General features: G+C 40.0%; 1 protein-coding gene across 12 annotated transcripts in view; it reads right to left on the reverse strand.

The window, feature by feature from the left end:
* MTHFD1L (methylenetetrahydrofolate dehydrogenase (NADP+ dependent) 1 like) overlaps window positions 1–14,441 on the reverse strand; it is a 212,569-nt gene that overhangs the window by 79,259 nt on the left and 118,869 nt on the right. For 7 of the 12 annotated variants that reach the window (XM_082474543.1, XM_082474541.1, XM_082474545.1 and 4 more), the window contains exons 21-24: window positions 12,635–12,774; window positions 7,257–7,298; window positions 6,091–6,191; window positions 5,363–5,540 (exon numbers count right to left, since the gene is read on the reverse strand). The exons of 1 other annotated variant lie outside the window; for it this stretch is intronic. In XM_082474543.1, the coding sequence (XP_082330669.1) occupies window positions 5,363–5,540; window positions 6,091–6,191; window positions 7,257–7,298; window positions 12,635–12,774 (461 nt within the window). Of the gene's footprint in view, window positions 1–5,362; window positions 5,541–6,090; window positions 6,192–7,256; window positions 7,299–12,634; window positions 12,775–14,441 lie in introns of those variants that run through there. 4 more of the 12 variants (XR_014267280.1, XR_014267281.1, XM_082474546.1 and 1 more) reach the window with 4 other exon arrangements.

Here is a 14,441-nt window from a genome sequence, read left to right on the forward strand (position 1 = left end):
CCTGGGCATATATCAGGAAAAGATGAAAACTCTAATTAGAAAAGATACACGCACCCCAAAGTTCATAGCAGCATTATTTACAATAGCCAAGACATGGGAGCAACCTAAATGTCCACCGAAAGAGGAATGGATAAATAAGATATGTGGTACATATATACAATGGAATACCACTCAACCATAAAAAAGAATGAAATAACGCCATTTGCAGCAACATGGATGGACCTAGAGATTATCATACTGAAGTAAGTCAGAAAGAGAAATACAAATAACGTGATATTGCTTCCATGTGGAATCTAAATAAATGACACAAATCAACTTATTTACAAAACAGAGACAGATTCACAGCCATGGAAAACAAACTTATGGTTACCAAAGGGGCAAGGGAAGGGGGAGGGATAAATTAGGAGTTTGGGATGAACATATATCCACTACTCTATATAAAACAGATAACCAACAAGGACCTACTGTATAGCACAGGGAACTCTACTCAATATTCTGTGATAACCTATATGAGAAAAGAATCTAAAAAAGAATGAATATCTGTATATGTATAACAATCACTTTACCGTACACCTGAAACTAACACAACATTGTAAATCAACTATACGCCAATTAAAAAAAAAAAAAAGATTTGAACTCAATTCTGAATGACCCCTTTAACTATAATACATTACTTCGTCCATCAAGTGTCCATTTGTCATGGGGCACGTCCCTCACCTTCTCTGAATTCCTATTTCTGCATTTAAGATACAGAGTTGAGCTCACACACCCCATGGGATTGGATCAGGTATACTTGAAATTATGTATGGAAGAGGGATTTGTTAGCTAATAAAGTGTAAATACAGATTCTCTTTTTTCATCTGCTATACTGTTTTCCTGGGTGCTTGCAGATATGGAGATATATTGGTCACCTGTAAAGATATAATTGCCAAAAGTAATAATGGAAAAGATAGGTTTTGGGGAGGACTTCTAACTGCTCCTTAAAAGGAAAGGGGGCTATGATCATCATTAACGGTTGAGAGGAAATGACGCAGTGTAGTTCAAGTCTAAATATATCAATTCTCACAGGATAAACTTCCTCTGAACAATTAGGCCACTGCCTCCTATTCTGTATTTAAAAAATTATTATTCTGGGAGATTGGGATTGACATATATACACTAATATGTATAAAATAGATAACTAATAAGAACCTGCTATATAAAAAAATTTTTTTTTATTCTGAAATAATCAACAGCCACCTCTAGTACCATGAACAAAAGTTGCCTCCTCTTGAATTAGAAGCTACTCTGGTAAAAGAGGTGCAGAATTTTCTCTAGAGAACAGTGACTGCTTCCCTCAATTTTTCAAAGTTCAGCACAGACTCCCGAGTCAGAAGAGCAGCTTGTTTCTCGCTTTAACTAATGGAACCGTCATCAGAAGGCCTCATGCTCTGCAAGTTGTCCGGCCTTTACAGTGTCACTGAGGTCAGGTAAACACTATTTCTCTCTAGCTGTTCCTCTTTCCATTTGGGGGTTTGAGGCGATTTCTACTCCCCACACAAAAGCAATCATGCCCTGTGCTCCGACACTATTTCCAATTTCTCCAATGAGCTCAGGTGTCTTTCTTCTGTAACACGAGACTGGGGCGGGGCTGGAGCAGGAACTAAGATGCCATCAATCCTACGCTGAATACATTCTTGGTGGAATAGAGTCTGGGATGATAGCAAAAGGCACACAGAAGCCCAGTTTGTGCAGAGAAGCAAAGGCAGCAGCGTGTTTTATCCAAAAGCATTTTGTCACTTCTTTTTTTCCTGTAGGGCAGTCTGATACCTAATTGAGCTGTCCAGCATCAAAGGGCTAGTCGTGGGGGGAAAACAAAGGGAATTAAAGGGTTTCAAGAAAACCATTATTACTTAAATAAAAATTAAAAACAAAAAAGAAAAAAAAAAGAAGAAGAAAACCATTACTTAGTCCACAAAGGCTCACCAACACTGACTATGCACGTAATTGTGGCGGGAGGGAGGTTGAGCTCTGTTACCGCCTGCAATGATGACTTCAGATTTCTACACCATTACAAGACAAGATTGTAAATGGTCTTATATTATCGAAGATCGACTCGCCAGCGTGAGCGACAGAGCTATCAAGGAGACAGTCCCTAGTGAGCCAGAGGCAGCAACAGCTCTTTTCATAAACTGTCATGTAGCAATAATAGGCTGCGCTGCTGATTCTTTAAGAAGCAATTACGCAGCTCACATCTAATTTCTGTGTTATAAGAAAAGGGAATTGTGTATGGCAAAGGAGGCAAGAATCCTATCAAATATGACTTTAGACCACATTATTATAAAATTGTTCCCCTTTTCACAGAAGAGCAGACATTTTAACAGCATTATCTCCACAAAAAATGGGAATTCAGGAAAAAAAAATTATGATATTGGTGGAAAGGAAAAGGGTTCATTTTAGGGATAGTACATGTTTAAGACAGCACAACTCACAAAACATTGCTTCTATTTACTGACCTTTTCACTTTAGATGGTTTCCTTGAAAAAGCCCCACTTTGTGAAATCATTCATTTAAAATCTGCCATTGCGGGGCTTCCCTGGTGGCGCAGTGGTTAAGAATCCGCCTGCCAATGCAGGGGACCCGGGTTCCAGCCCTGGTCCAGGAAGATCCCACACGCCGCAGAGCAACTAAGCCTGTGCGCCACAACTACTGAGCCTGCGCTCTAGAGCCCGTGAGCCACAACTACTGAGCCTGCGCTCTAGAGCCCGTGAGCCACAGCTGTGGAAGTCTGCGCACCTAGAGCTCGTGCTCCACAGCAAGAGAAGCCACCGCAATGAGAAGCCCGCGCACCGCAACGACGAATAGTCCCCGCTCGGCGCAACTAGAGAAAGCCCGTGTGCAGCAACGAAGACCCAACACAGCCAAAAATAAATAAATAAATAAATTTATTAAAAACAAACAAAAAAACTGCCATTGCCACTCAGAGTGGGGTGGTTCACGATCAGAGTGGGGCGGTGGTCTGAGGGTTTCCTGACAGTTGTTTGTGTAAAAGGGCCAAGAGCTGCACCAATTCATGAGGGCTGCACCCTCATGACCTAATCACCCTCAACCCAGCAAGGCTTCCCTGGGCATCAAGGCCCAGGAAGGAACACAAGATTACCTTGGCCAGCCACCATCTGAGTTGGCTTCCTTCCCCGTGATGAGCCCACTGCAGGGCTGCATCTATATTATGCTCAGCATCTCCAAAGAACAGCTTCTAATTAGGACATCTTTCTTCCTGTAGAACCCAAGCCCACCGCCCTCCCCACTGCCACATCCTGCCCCCAGTTGATCACCACCACCTCTATAAGACAGAACATTAGGGTCTCTCATAAAATGACCTTTGAACACGACACACCTTTTCTGAGCTAACCATCCCAATTCATTCCTGAAATCCTTCCTCCCACAGTTACCAACTACCTGCAGTGACCCCATCTAGCATGGATGCTTTGCCCATCATGGTCCTTCCTCTTCAGGTGGGTCACTCAGTTGTTGCCCATTTGAGAGGAATCCCCCCATCCCAACTGCCACTTCTGAACACAGTACTGGATTCTGAATGACAGAGTAGGATGATGGCCTCCATCATTCCACACACACTCCCCCAGCTCTGCCTCTGTCTGGCTGTGGGACATAGGGTAGGTTACTTAACCTCTTTTTGCTTTAGTTTCCTTGTATGTAAAATATGGGAAAAGCAACAGTTTCTACCCGTCGGGGAAGTAAGGACTAAAGAAGTTAACAAGCACAAAGTGCCCGTATGCCTGGCAGACAACAAGTCCTCCTTAGACGTAAAGTTATCATCGTGTTCTTCATGATGTAACTCTAGACTCAAGACTAACGGAATTTGTGAGGGATGAAGGAACCAGAGAAGCCACCAGTTTGAAGCCTGAGCACTCTGGCAACCAGGAACTACCTATGAGAACAAATCCAGCAGCCAGAGCTGGAGCCAGCAAATCCAGAATGGAGATGTTTGGGTGGCAGCAAAGATGAACCAAGAAGAGTGAGGTCCCGAGAAGTTCAGATATTCTGACTAAACACTCATTATCCAGCTGTGTTTAAAAAATATACTAGACAATCCAGCAACTCCTCTTCAGCGTATATGCCCAAAAGAACTGGAAGCAGTTTTACACATATGTTCATAGCAGCATTATTTATAATAGCCAAGAGGTGGAAGCAACCCAAGTGGCCACTGACAGGTGAATGGATAGCAAAAAAGTGGCATAAACATACAATGGACTGTTGTTCAGCCTTAAGAAGGGAAGAAGTTCTGACATATGCAATAACGTGGGTGAACCTTGAGGACATTATGCTAAGTAAGTGCTACGGACTGAATGTTTGTGTCCCCCCAAATTGTTATGTTGAAGCCTAATTTCCAATGGGATGATATATTAGCACCTGAGGCCTTTGGGAGTGATTAGGTTGATGTCATTAGGAGATGGGGCTCTGGGGTGATTAGGTCATGTGGGTGCACCCCTCATGAATGGGATTAGTGCTCTTATAAAAAGACAACCTAGAGAGATCCCTCCCCACTTCCACCATATGAGGATACAGTGAGAAGACTCCCATCTATGAAATAAGAAGCAGGCCCTCACCAGACATCGAATCTGCTGATGCCCTGATCTTAGACTTCCTAGCCTCCAAAACTATGAGTAATAAATTTGTTGTTTATAAGCCACCCAGTACTATGGTATTCCTTATAGCAGCCTGAAAGGACTGAGACAGTGACTAAGCCAGTCAAACAAGGGACAAACTTTATGGCTTACTGGTATGAGACAGCCAGCAACAGAGGAGAAGGAGAAATGGGGAGTTAGTGTTTAACAGGCACAGAGTTTCGATTTTGCAATTTGAAAAGACCTACGGAGAAGGAGGGTGGTTGCACAACAATGTGAAGCTACTTAACACTAGTAAACTATTCACCTAAAAATGGTAAAGATGGTCAATTTTATGTTATGATGTATTTTACCACAATTCAAAAAATTTTAAAAATATACGAGGCATAGCTCAAGAAAACCATGGTGCAAATGGGCTATAGCAGAAACGGACAAGGAAAATATTGCCCGTGATATCCCATGCCTTATGAAGTTGCTCAAAAGTCTTGTTCCTGTGCAAACTCTGTTGAACCCTGTACTCCAAAACCCCTCTGCACTGAGTGTAGAGCACAGGCTTGGGGGCAAGGAGCTGGGGCCCCTTGGCAATAGGACCTCGTCAGATGGCTTAACCTCTTTAACGTTCGGTTTCTTATCTGCAGGGCTGTTGTGACAACCCATGTGAAGCCCTCCGCGCTGGCCTGGCATACAGTCAAGGTGCCAGACCCGTCAGGCACCATTGTCATCGTGCTGGATCTTACCTGCACATCATACAGGAATTGGAAACGACTCTTTTTACTTGCAGCTTCTCTCACAGCCTGAGCCAGGTCCACCGACCCTTTCCCACCAATCGACCAGTGATAGCAGGGCACTGCATTAAAGGCGCCAGCCCGCTTTGCAAGCTCACACACCAAGTCAATCTCTGCTCGGGTGTCGGTCCTGGTGATGAAAATGTTTGTGGTTTTGCATCTGTATTCATTTAGCGATGTTTTTAAAGAAAGACTAACTGCTTATACAGAACTTTGCTCCCAAACACCGAATATATTTTAAACATCAAAAGTGGTTACACTGTGCTTAAATAAATCAGACCTTAAGAAAAGCATGGGGGAAAAATCCTCTCCAACATGACTCAAATATTTCAAGTTGTTAAGGGTTTTACTGAGAAAATTCCATAACATATCCCTTTGATCATCCACAGTCTTTCCGTCAGAAATGCTGGGTGGAATTAAGAAGAAGAAGAAGAAAAAAAAAAAAAGCCAAAGAAATGGTAACTCACTATATAGATTTCACTTCCCTGATAACATTTGAAAACATTTCTGCTAAAGTAAAACCAATTCAAAGAAAATCAAACAAATAGAATGAGCAGAGTATTTCTCTATACTTTTAGATGAAGCAGAGAAAAGGTCAAACATCCTCAAAACACAAATGCAGTTAGTTCACAGGGTGGCCCAGCGATGTGACCACATTTAAAGTAGGACACTTGACTTACTTGAAGACATTCAGAGCCACGACAACAGGGACCCCGAAGAGGTGAGCAATCTGAATTTGCTTCTCTAGGTTACAGCAGCCATCTGCCACCAGCTGGAGGTTCTGTAAGAAAACCAGGCCCCCGTGTATCACCTCCCATCCAACCTGCCAAACTACACAGGCAGGCCCACTCTGGCAGGTTTTGGGTCTATCTATACTCACGTTATACGTTATACTCAAGCCATCAATCACTTTTTCCCTCCAAGAAAAGATGGCTGCAGAAGGAGGAGGCTCATTTTCCAAATAAAGTCTAAAATTATTCTAGATCCAATGGCATATGCGGGTCTTGAGCCAGGCAGCTATTTCTGCTGCAGACTGGTGGCCAGGACGTCAGCAACATGCCCACGCTCTGTGCGCTGGTGGACCAGAAGGCGTAAGGTCCCGGGAGGGCGACGAGCACCGTCCAGCTATTCCCTGCTCAAGTCCCTGGCGCCACCCGTAGGAGCTAAGAGGTACTGTTGCCAGTCAATCAAAGTCTATTTACTCAAGCAAGTCATAAAGCCAATTGTATATCTTCCAAAAGTCAGTATCTGCTACATCAAAAGAATACATGGGGGGGGGGGCTTCCTTGGTGGCGCAGTGGTTGAGAATCTGCCTGCTAATGCAGGGGACACGGGTTCGAGCCCTGGTCTGGGAAGATCCCACATGCCGCGGAGCAACCGGGCCCGCGAGTCACAACTACTGAGCCTGCGCGTCTGGAGCCTGTGCTCCGCAACAAGAGAGGCCGCGATAGTGAGGGGCCCGTGCACCGCAATGAAGAGGGGCCCCCACTTGCTGCAACTAGAGGAAGCCCTCGCACAGAAACGAAGACCCAACAGCCAAAAATAAAAAATATAAAAATAAATAAATAAATAAAAGATTACTATTAAAAAAAAAAAGAATACATGGATGTAAGAGGCCTGCTCTGACGGCTGCCCAGGGGGTAGGAACTGGACAGAAAGCCTACACCCATCTTTTCTTAAGATTGGAGAGTTAACTGAATGGATTTTATCCCTTCCCCCACCCATTTCCTCTTGGTTTATTAGAAAAGCACTTTTCTAAGAGGCCACTGGTGGAGGACCTATTCCCTGACTGAGATTCAACGGCTAGTCAATGGTTAACTGGATTTGAATAATTCTTCACTCTTACCTCTTCCGTATATTCTTTTTTAACAGGGACCCCAGCAGTTACCTGAGATAAGAAAAGACAAAAATTAAGAATAATCCTATCTAACTGTTTACTCTGATTAAGATCTGAAAGAAAAACAAATCATGGTCCTTTTTTGGGACCACATTTTGTGCTTTTAAACCAGTAACTGGCAGCCCTGGCTGAACATAAAGTCTTGTGGGTGCTTTTAAAAATCACTGATGCTTGAGCTCCACCCTGACCAATTAAACCAGGATTGCTGGGAGTGGGACCCAGGATCAGTGATGGTTAAAAATTTCTCAGGTGATTCTAATTTGAGCTAATATTAAGAACTTTCATACTGTTGCCCATTATCCTAGCATAAAAGGGAACTCACAGTATGATTAATACCTGATTTATACAGAGTGCATAATCGTTCTAAATAAATTCTAAGTCATTTAAAAATAATTGCCATTAATTTTCCCCTTTTTTTGGCCTAGTTTCTTACAGAAGCCGATGGGGTTGGCAGTTTAAAGATAAGGAAACTGAAGGTGAGAGAAGGCAGGTATCTTGCCCACAGTTACCCAGCAAATGAGAGGCAGAACAGGGGCATGAGTATAATAGGGTTCTGAAACCCCAATTTAGTGCCTTTTCACAGTTCCCCATTGTTTTTTTTTTGTCTATAGCCTGCAACTGGTTTCAGTGAGAAACCCTAGACAACATTTTAATTCACTGAGGACGTGGTGACTTATTCTCCTCTCAGCGAAAGAGGTCTTGAGAATATTAGAAATCCTTTGAAAAGTTACCTCTATGACAGATTGTTTTTTGAGATTGTGAGGAAACATCACAAGGTATTTTCAGATGGGTTTTTTTTTCAGCATTAGCATAAACTAAAACACACAATGGACCCTTCAGTTGGAACAACCAAAATGCTGGATTAAAAAAGGAACATAAAGTACCGCTGAGCTTGAACATATGCAAAGTTCTGCAAAATCAAAAATTAGGCAAAATCAAGAAAAATGGATTGTATGCAAATGCCAGAAAGTAGTGGGGATCAACAAAACCAAAGCTGGTTCTTAAAGACTAACAAAATTGATAATATTCTGGCAAGAGTTTTTTTTAAAAAGGAATGAAAAAAAAATTATAACTATACATGCTGTAGACAGAATTAATAGGATACTGGGACAAACTTTATACCAATACTTTTTAAAAGACAGAGAACCTTAGTATGAGTTTTAATATAAAACTCATTTAGGAAGAAATAGAGAACTTAAACAGTTCTCTACTCATTAAAAAAAATTAGGTTTGTAGTTAAAAACCTACCCCTCACCAATAAGCAACAGGCCCAGGGAGTGTTATAGGTGGCTCCTTCCCATCTTTGAATAAATAGATTATTCTAATGTTACAAAATCCCTTAATGAGAATATAAAAAAGAATCAATAAGCAAAATTCAGTTATTCATAAAAAAGATAATGAAAGGTTCATTTAATATTTGTAATATAATTTACAACATTAATAAAGAGAAAAATCATATCATCTCAATAGATGAAGAAAATTATTCAACATATAGTATAACAACTTGACAAATAGCAACAGAAGGCAATTTTCTTAGCCTGATAAAAAACATATACTGAAACATTACAGAAAACATCATACTTAGCGGTGAACTATTAAAAGTGTTCTCTTGCTGATAAGGAATAACAGTAGGATGCTGGCTATCAACACTATTTAATACTGCATTGCAACTAGAAACATATGGTTAGTGATGAAAAAAAAGTATCAAGATCGGAAAGGAAGAAACAGAACTGTCATTATTTTCATATGATTGTCCACATAGAACTCTCTAAAGTATTTACAGCTAAATTAGTACAATTAATAAGAGAATTTTTTAAGTTATAGAGATTTAATAAAGAGCATGGTGACTATAGGTAAAAATATTGTACTGAATATTTGAAAGTTGCTAAGAGAGTAGATCTGAAAAGTTCTCATTCCAAGGAAAAACATTTTTTTTAAACTATGTATGGTGACAGATGTTAATGACTTATTGTGGTGATCATTTTACATTGTATGCAAATACTGAACATTATGTTGTATACCTTGAAACTAATATAATGTTGCATGTCAATTATACCTTAAAAAATTTAGACAGGTCACTGGATATATATATATAAGAATCCAGAAGTAACCTGTGAAACTATTTAAAAATATAAAGCACATGGGAACAGATTGGTAAAAGGATGTAGAAGTCCTTTGGGCAATAAACTGTAAATGTTTATTAAAATATATTTCAAAAGACCTAAATCAGTGAATATCCCAAGTTCCTAGATATAAAACTGATCTACTGATTTAATGACATTCCAAAAAAACCCCAAAATCCTAGAAAGATTCTTTATGGGACTTTATGATTAGTTCAAAAATACATATGGAAGTGAAAAGGACTGATAAAGGCCGGGCACCCATGAAGAAAGAGAACTACCAGGGAGAGATTGCACTACAGACTTAGTGTAGCACAGACACAATTATGTGTAAATAGACCAGTGCAACCAAACGAAGGTCCCAGAAAAACACCTACACATGTACGGAGAATTGATTTATCACAAAGTAGGCTTGAAGATGAGAAAGGAGGGACTAATTAAAATAAATAGTGCTAGGCCAGTTGGTTATTAACACAGAAAAAATAAAATTAGGTCTGGTCATTACACCACACACCAAAAATCAGTAATGAGGGCGATGGTTAATTTTGTGTGTCAGCTTGGGTGATGGGATGCCCAGATATTTGGTCAAACATTATTCTGGGTATTTCGGTGAGGGTGTTTTTGAAAGAGAATAACATTTAAATTGATGGACACTGAGTAAAGCAGACTGCCCCCCATAACGTGGGTGGGCCACTTCAATCAGTTGAAGGCCTGCTATAACAAAAAGAATCTGTGCAAGAGAAAATTTTCCAGCAGATTGCCTTTAGACTGGGACTGGAATACTGGCTCTCCTGAGTCTCCAGCAGTGGCCCATTCTGTAGATTTTTGGACTTGTCAGCCTCCATAATTGCGTGAGCCGATTACTTATAACAAATCTTTTTATATAAATACACATCCTATTGGTTATGGAGAACCCTCCTTAAGAAACTATGTTTAAAGAACTAATTATAAAAGACATATCTGAATCCAAACGTATTAGTTCTTCCATTGCACCAAGAATGGCCAGCATTTTGGAAGACAGGATATGACTGGGGCTAAAATGGGCAAGTTCAAGGGTCATAGGATTTTCCACTGCATAAATTATGTAAAAAAACAAGCTGAATAAACATAAGAGGCAGCCGTGGTTATTTGTGTAATGATATCAAAAGGAAGTAGGAATTATAATGGATCAAAAACATTACTATGGAGTTGTTTCAAGTAAGAAGGAATGACACCGAGGTGGATAACGTGGAATACAGGATTAAGAAGATCAAAGTTCATGTATTATTCAATTACTGAAAACATTTCCTTGATACAGAGTATGCCGGGCACGAGGAATACACAAATTAATAAGATATAGTCCTTAATCTCAAGGAATTCAGAGTCGAGTGGGGAGGTACACATATAGACATTCATAAAATAATATGATGCAGAAGCACTACTGGAGTCCAGGGGAGGAATGCTAAGCTTCACCTGGCTTCCTGACCCTCCCCTTTCATTATCCTCCACCCATATCTGTGCCTACTAATCTCGAGCCCTGTTACAATCATCACTAGCATGGAAACACGACATGAAGGGGAACTGAAAGAGGTACCAAGGATTAAGGTGAGCAGAAAATGCAACCACTGTACAACAGAGCACACACATTAAGATGAACTGAAACAGGATTATAAATCATGTAGTGAATTTTTATAGGACAGAGACGAGATTGGAGTGTGCAAAAACACTGGACTAGAAGTCCGGAGACCTCGACTTCACGTCTGATTAGTCCCCTAAATAGACGGAGGATACTAAGCAAGACCCGGAATCCTCCAGCACCTCAGTAATTTTATCTTTGCAAAGACTGAACCAGACTAATTTCTAAGCCCTTTCCAGTATTAAAGCCCTTTGCTTTTATAATTTTCAGGGTGCAAAACAGGGAGGGGGAATTTCAAATTTATCTTATATAGGTAGAGATCGTTTTTTGAAAATGGAAGTTGATACAGCTTCAGAGTCTGAACTCAAGGAGTGATTGGTAGCAACAACTGGTGTTTTGAACAAAATCAGAACTCTTTAGCACTACTATATTATAATACCTGCTGTGTCAGTCTTGCCTTTGATATAATGGTGAAGCTCTAGGCTAAAATGAAGTGCTCAGGTGTCTGGTATTAATGAACGGATTAGGGATTCAGAAAAGGTTTACCCTTCATTCATATTCAGTTCTGAATGCCTGACAAAAGTGGAGAATCTGTATCTCAGCCCCAGGCTTGAGATTTGGCTCTCTGCTGGCCTGGCGACATCCCCTAAACACATCAAACCTCAGCTTCCTCATCTGTAAAATGATATAATGTCTGCCCCTCCTAGGACAAAGAATTGCTAAGATGATTAAACAGTGCACATTATGGCGTTTCATCATGGCAAACTTGTTATTTGTTTATGCTATATTAATTAATCATTGTGTGATATTTGCATACACAGTATACTAATTAAGAAATCAGATTTGGCAGTTTGTGTAACACATCAATAGTATAAGTGATAAAGAAACTCCAAATGATTTTATTTCAAAAATGGTTAATCAGTACAACATTTCTTATTCTCTCTTTGGAAATCCCTAAAAATGAAAAAGATAAAGAAAAAAAAAAACCCAAAAAACTACATCTTTGCTGTGGAAAGGTGAAAACTCCCTTTCAGGTGTGTGTGAATGCTATACATGATAAAGTCTCTAAAAAAGTTAAAATAGAATTTGTGTTTTCTAAGCAAAGCTCTCTTAGAAATAACCCAGTGCTCTAACAGAGTTATAAAATGAAATCATAATAAACAGAAACAGAAGGAAAATAGCGCTAGATGAAATCTGATGAGATGTAGTGTCAGTGAACCAAAAAACTATCCGTACAAGCACTGAACAACCTCACCCACAAAAGCAATCACTCTAACCCTTCTGTTCTTCATTCAGGAACCAAAGCCTCTATCCTCCCATTACCACAGGGTTATAAAATGTTGACATAAGTTTCAGTTTAGACTCTTAGAACTAAAAAATGGTCACATTATGCTCCTTTCCAAAATATTGCTTAGAAATAACTTTGTGGGTGTTACTAATTACTTGATCGAACTGAACTCTAAGTGCCCTGTAATGGTGATTTGTGAAAAAGGAGATATTCTAGAAAACTGCAGTTATGAAGCAGGTTTGGATGTTTCCAAGGTTCAATTCTGCTTCCTTCTGTTTTATTAGAAAGGAAGCATGGTGCTTACACTTGGTCCACCTCCGTGCATCTTCAGAGCCCGCACCGTCGCCACCAGCACCACAACATTGGGCACCAAGCCAGAAGCTCTGCACTTGATGTTGAAGAATTTCTCCATGCCAATATCAGCACCAAAGCCAGCTTCAGTCACTGTGGAGAATCAAGTTTGAAACTTGCTATTACCTTCTAAAAAACAACAGTAGGTTTTGACAATCATTGATGTGGTTCAAATTCAAAGGATGACAAATTTTCCTCCACGTTCAAGGTTACTATACACCACTGCATCCTGTTCATATACAAAGGTAAAAAGATGTTTCCATGGTTTTAGAAAATGTCCTACTTCCTTACATTCCATAAAAAGATGACTCTCTACTCTGCTTCACACCACTGTTCCTTAAGGATTCATTGCCATGGCCAACATTTTTCATCCAGTATAGAAGGTCAAGGCAAAGCTTTTCTTAACACAGATGGGATTTCCAACTTTTTAATCAGGTTCCAAAGTGCGTCAAAGAACATTGCTGGTATGATTAGTATGGAAGATCTTTCCTTACTCTTTATAAGATACATACAGAATCACTTATTTTCATTCCATCTGGCCATTTCTATTGATGGACAAAATTGAAGTTAGTTGAGCCGTTTAAGGAGGTTGATCATCAGGCTTGATAATAAGATGGTATCTTTACTTCACAACCACAGAGGACACTCATCTTTAACCTTCATTTCCCCTGCCCCCAAATTGCTAAAAATGTTACTGAGGCAGTTACGGCTATAGCAGGGAGACTACCCAACACTGCCTTCCAAGATAATACTCCTGACGCTGGGTAAGCTGCATCATCTTCATACACAAAGCGGAGCTCTGGACCAGCCACATCAGCAGCCCCTGGGGGTTTATTAGAAATGCAGACTCTTGGGCTCTATCCCAGAACTATTGAATCAGAACCAGCATTTTGAAAAGATCCCTTAGTGAGATGAATGCCCATTAAAATTTGAGAAGCACACTGCTCTAGGGAAGGAATACTATTAATGTAATAGATATTAAATATTTATGGAATATGCACTATATACTTACAGTACAACCAAGGCCATAATTTATGGCAGAAATAGGAAGAGGCAGTAAAAAAAATTTACTAAGATAAAATAAAAACCATTTAACATGTGAATAAATGAGGATATTTGTCCCCAGCATTCACTGAATACACACATTTTAATAAAAATTAAGAAAAGAAAAATAGAGAGGACAGACAGACAGCAGAAGCAAGAATAACTACAATCCTGCAGCCTGTGGAACAAAAACCACATTCATAGAAAGACAGACAAGATGAAAAGGCAGAGGGCTATGTACCAGATGAAGGAACAAGATAAAACCCCAGAAAAACAACTAAATGAAGTGGAGATAGGCAACCTTCCAAGAGACAAGGAAGGACACTACATAATGATCAAGGGATCAATCCAAGAAGAAGGTATAACAATTGTAAATATATATGCACCCAACATAGGAGCACCTCAATACATAAGGCAACTGCTAACAGCTATAAAAGAGGAAATCGACAGTGACACAATAATAGTGGGGGGCTTTAACACCTCACTTACACCAATGGACAGATCATCCAAAATGAAAATAAATAAGGAAACAGAAGCTTTAAATGACACAACAGACCAGATAGATTTAATTGATATGTATAGGACATTCCATCCAAAAACAGCAGATTACACTTTCTTCTCAAGTGTGCACGGAACATTATCCAGGATAGATTACATCTTGGGTCACAAATCAAGCCCCAGTAAATTTAAGAAAATTGAAATCATATCAAGCATCT

The sequence above is a fragment of the Balaenoptera physalus genome (assembly GCF_965194825.1).
Source record: "Balaenoptera physalus genome assembly, chromosome: 9".
In the NCBI taxonomy this organism is placed as follows: domain Eukaryota; kingdom Metazoa; phylum Chordata; class Mammalia; order Artiodactyla; family Balaenopteridae; genus Balaenoptera; species Balaenoptera physalus.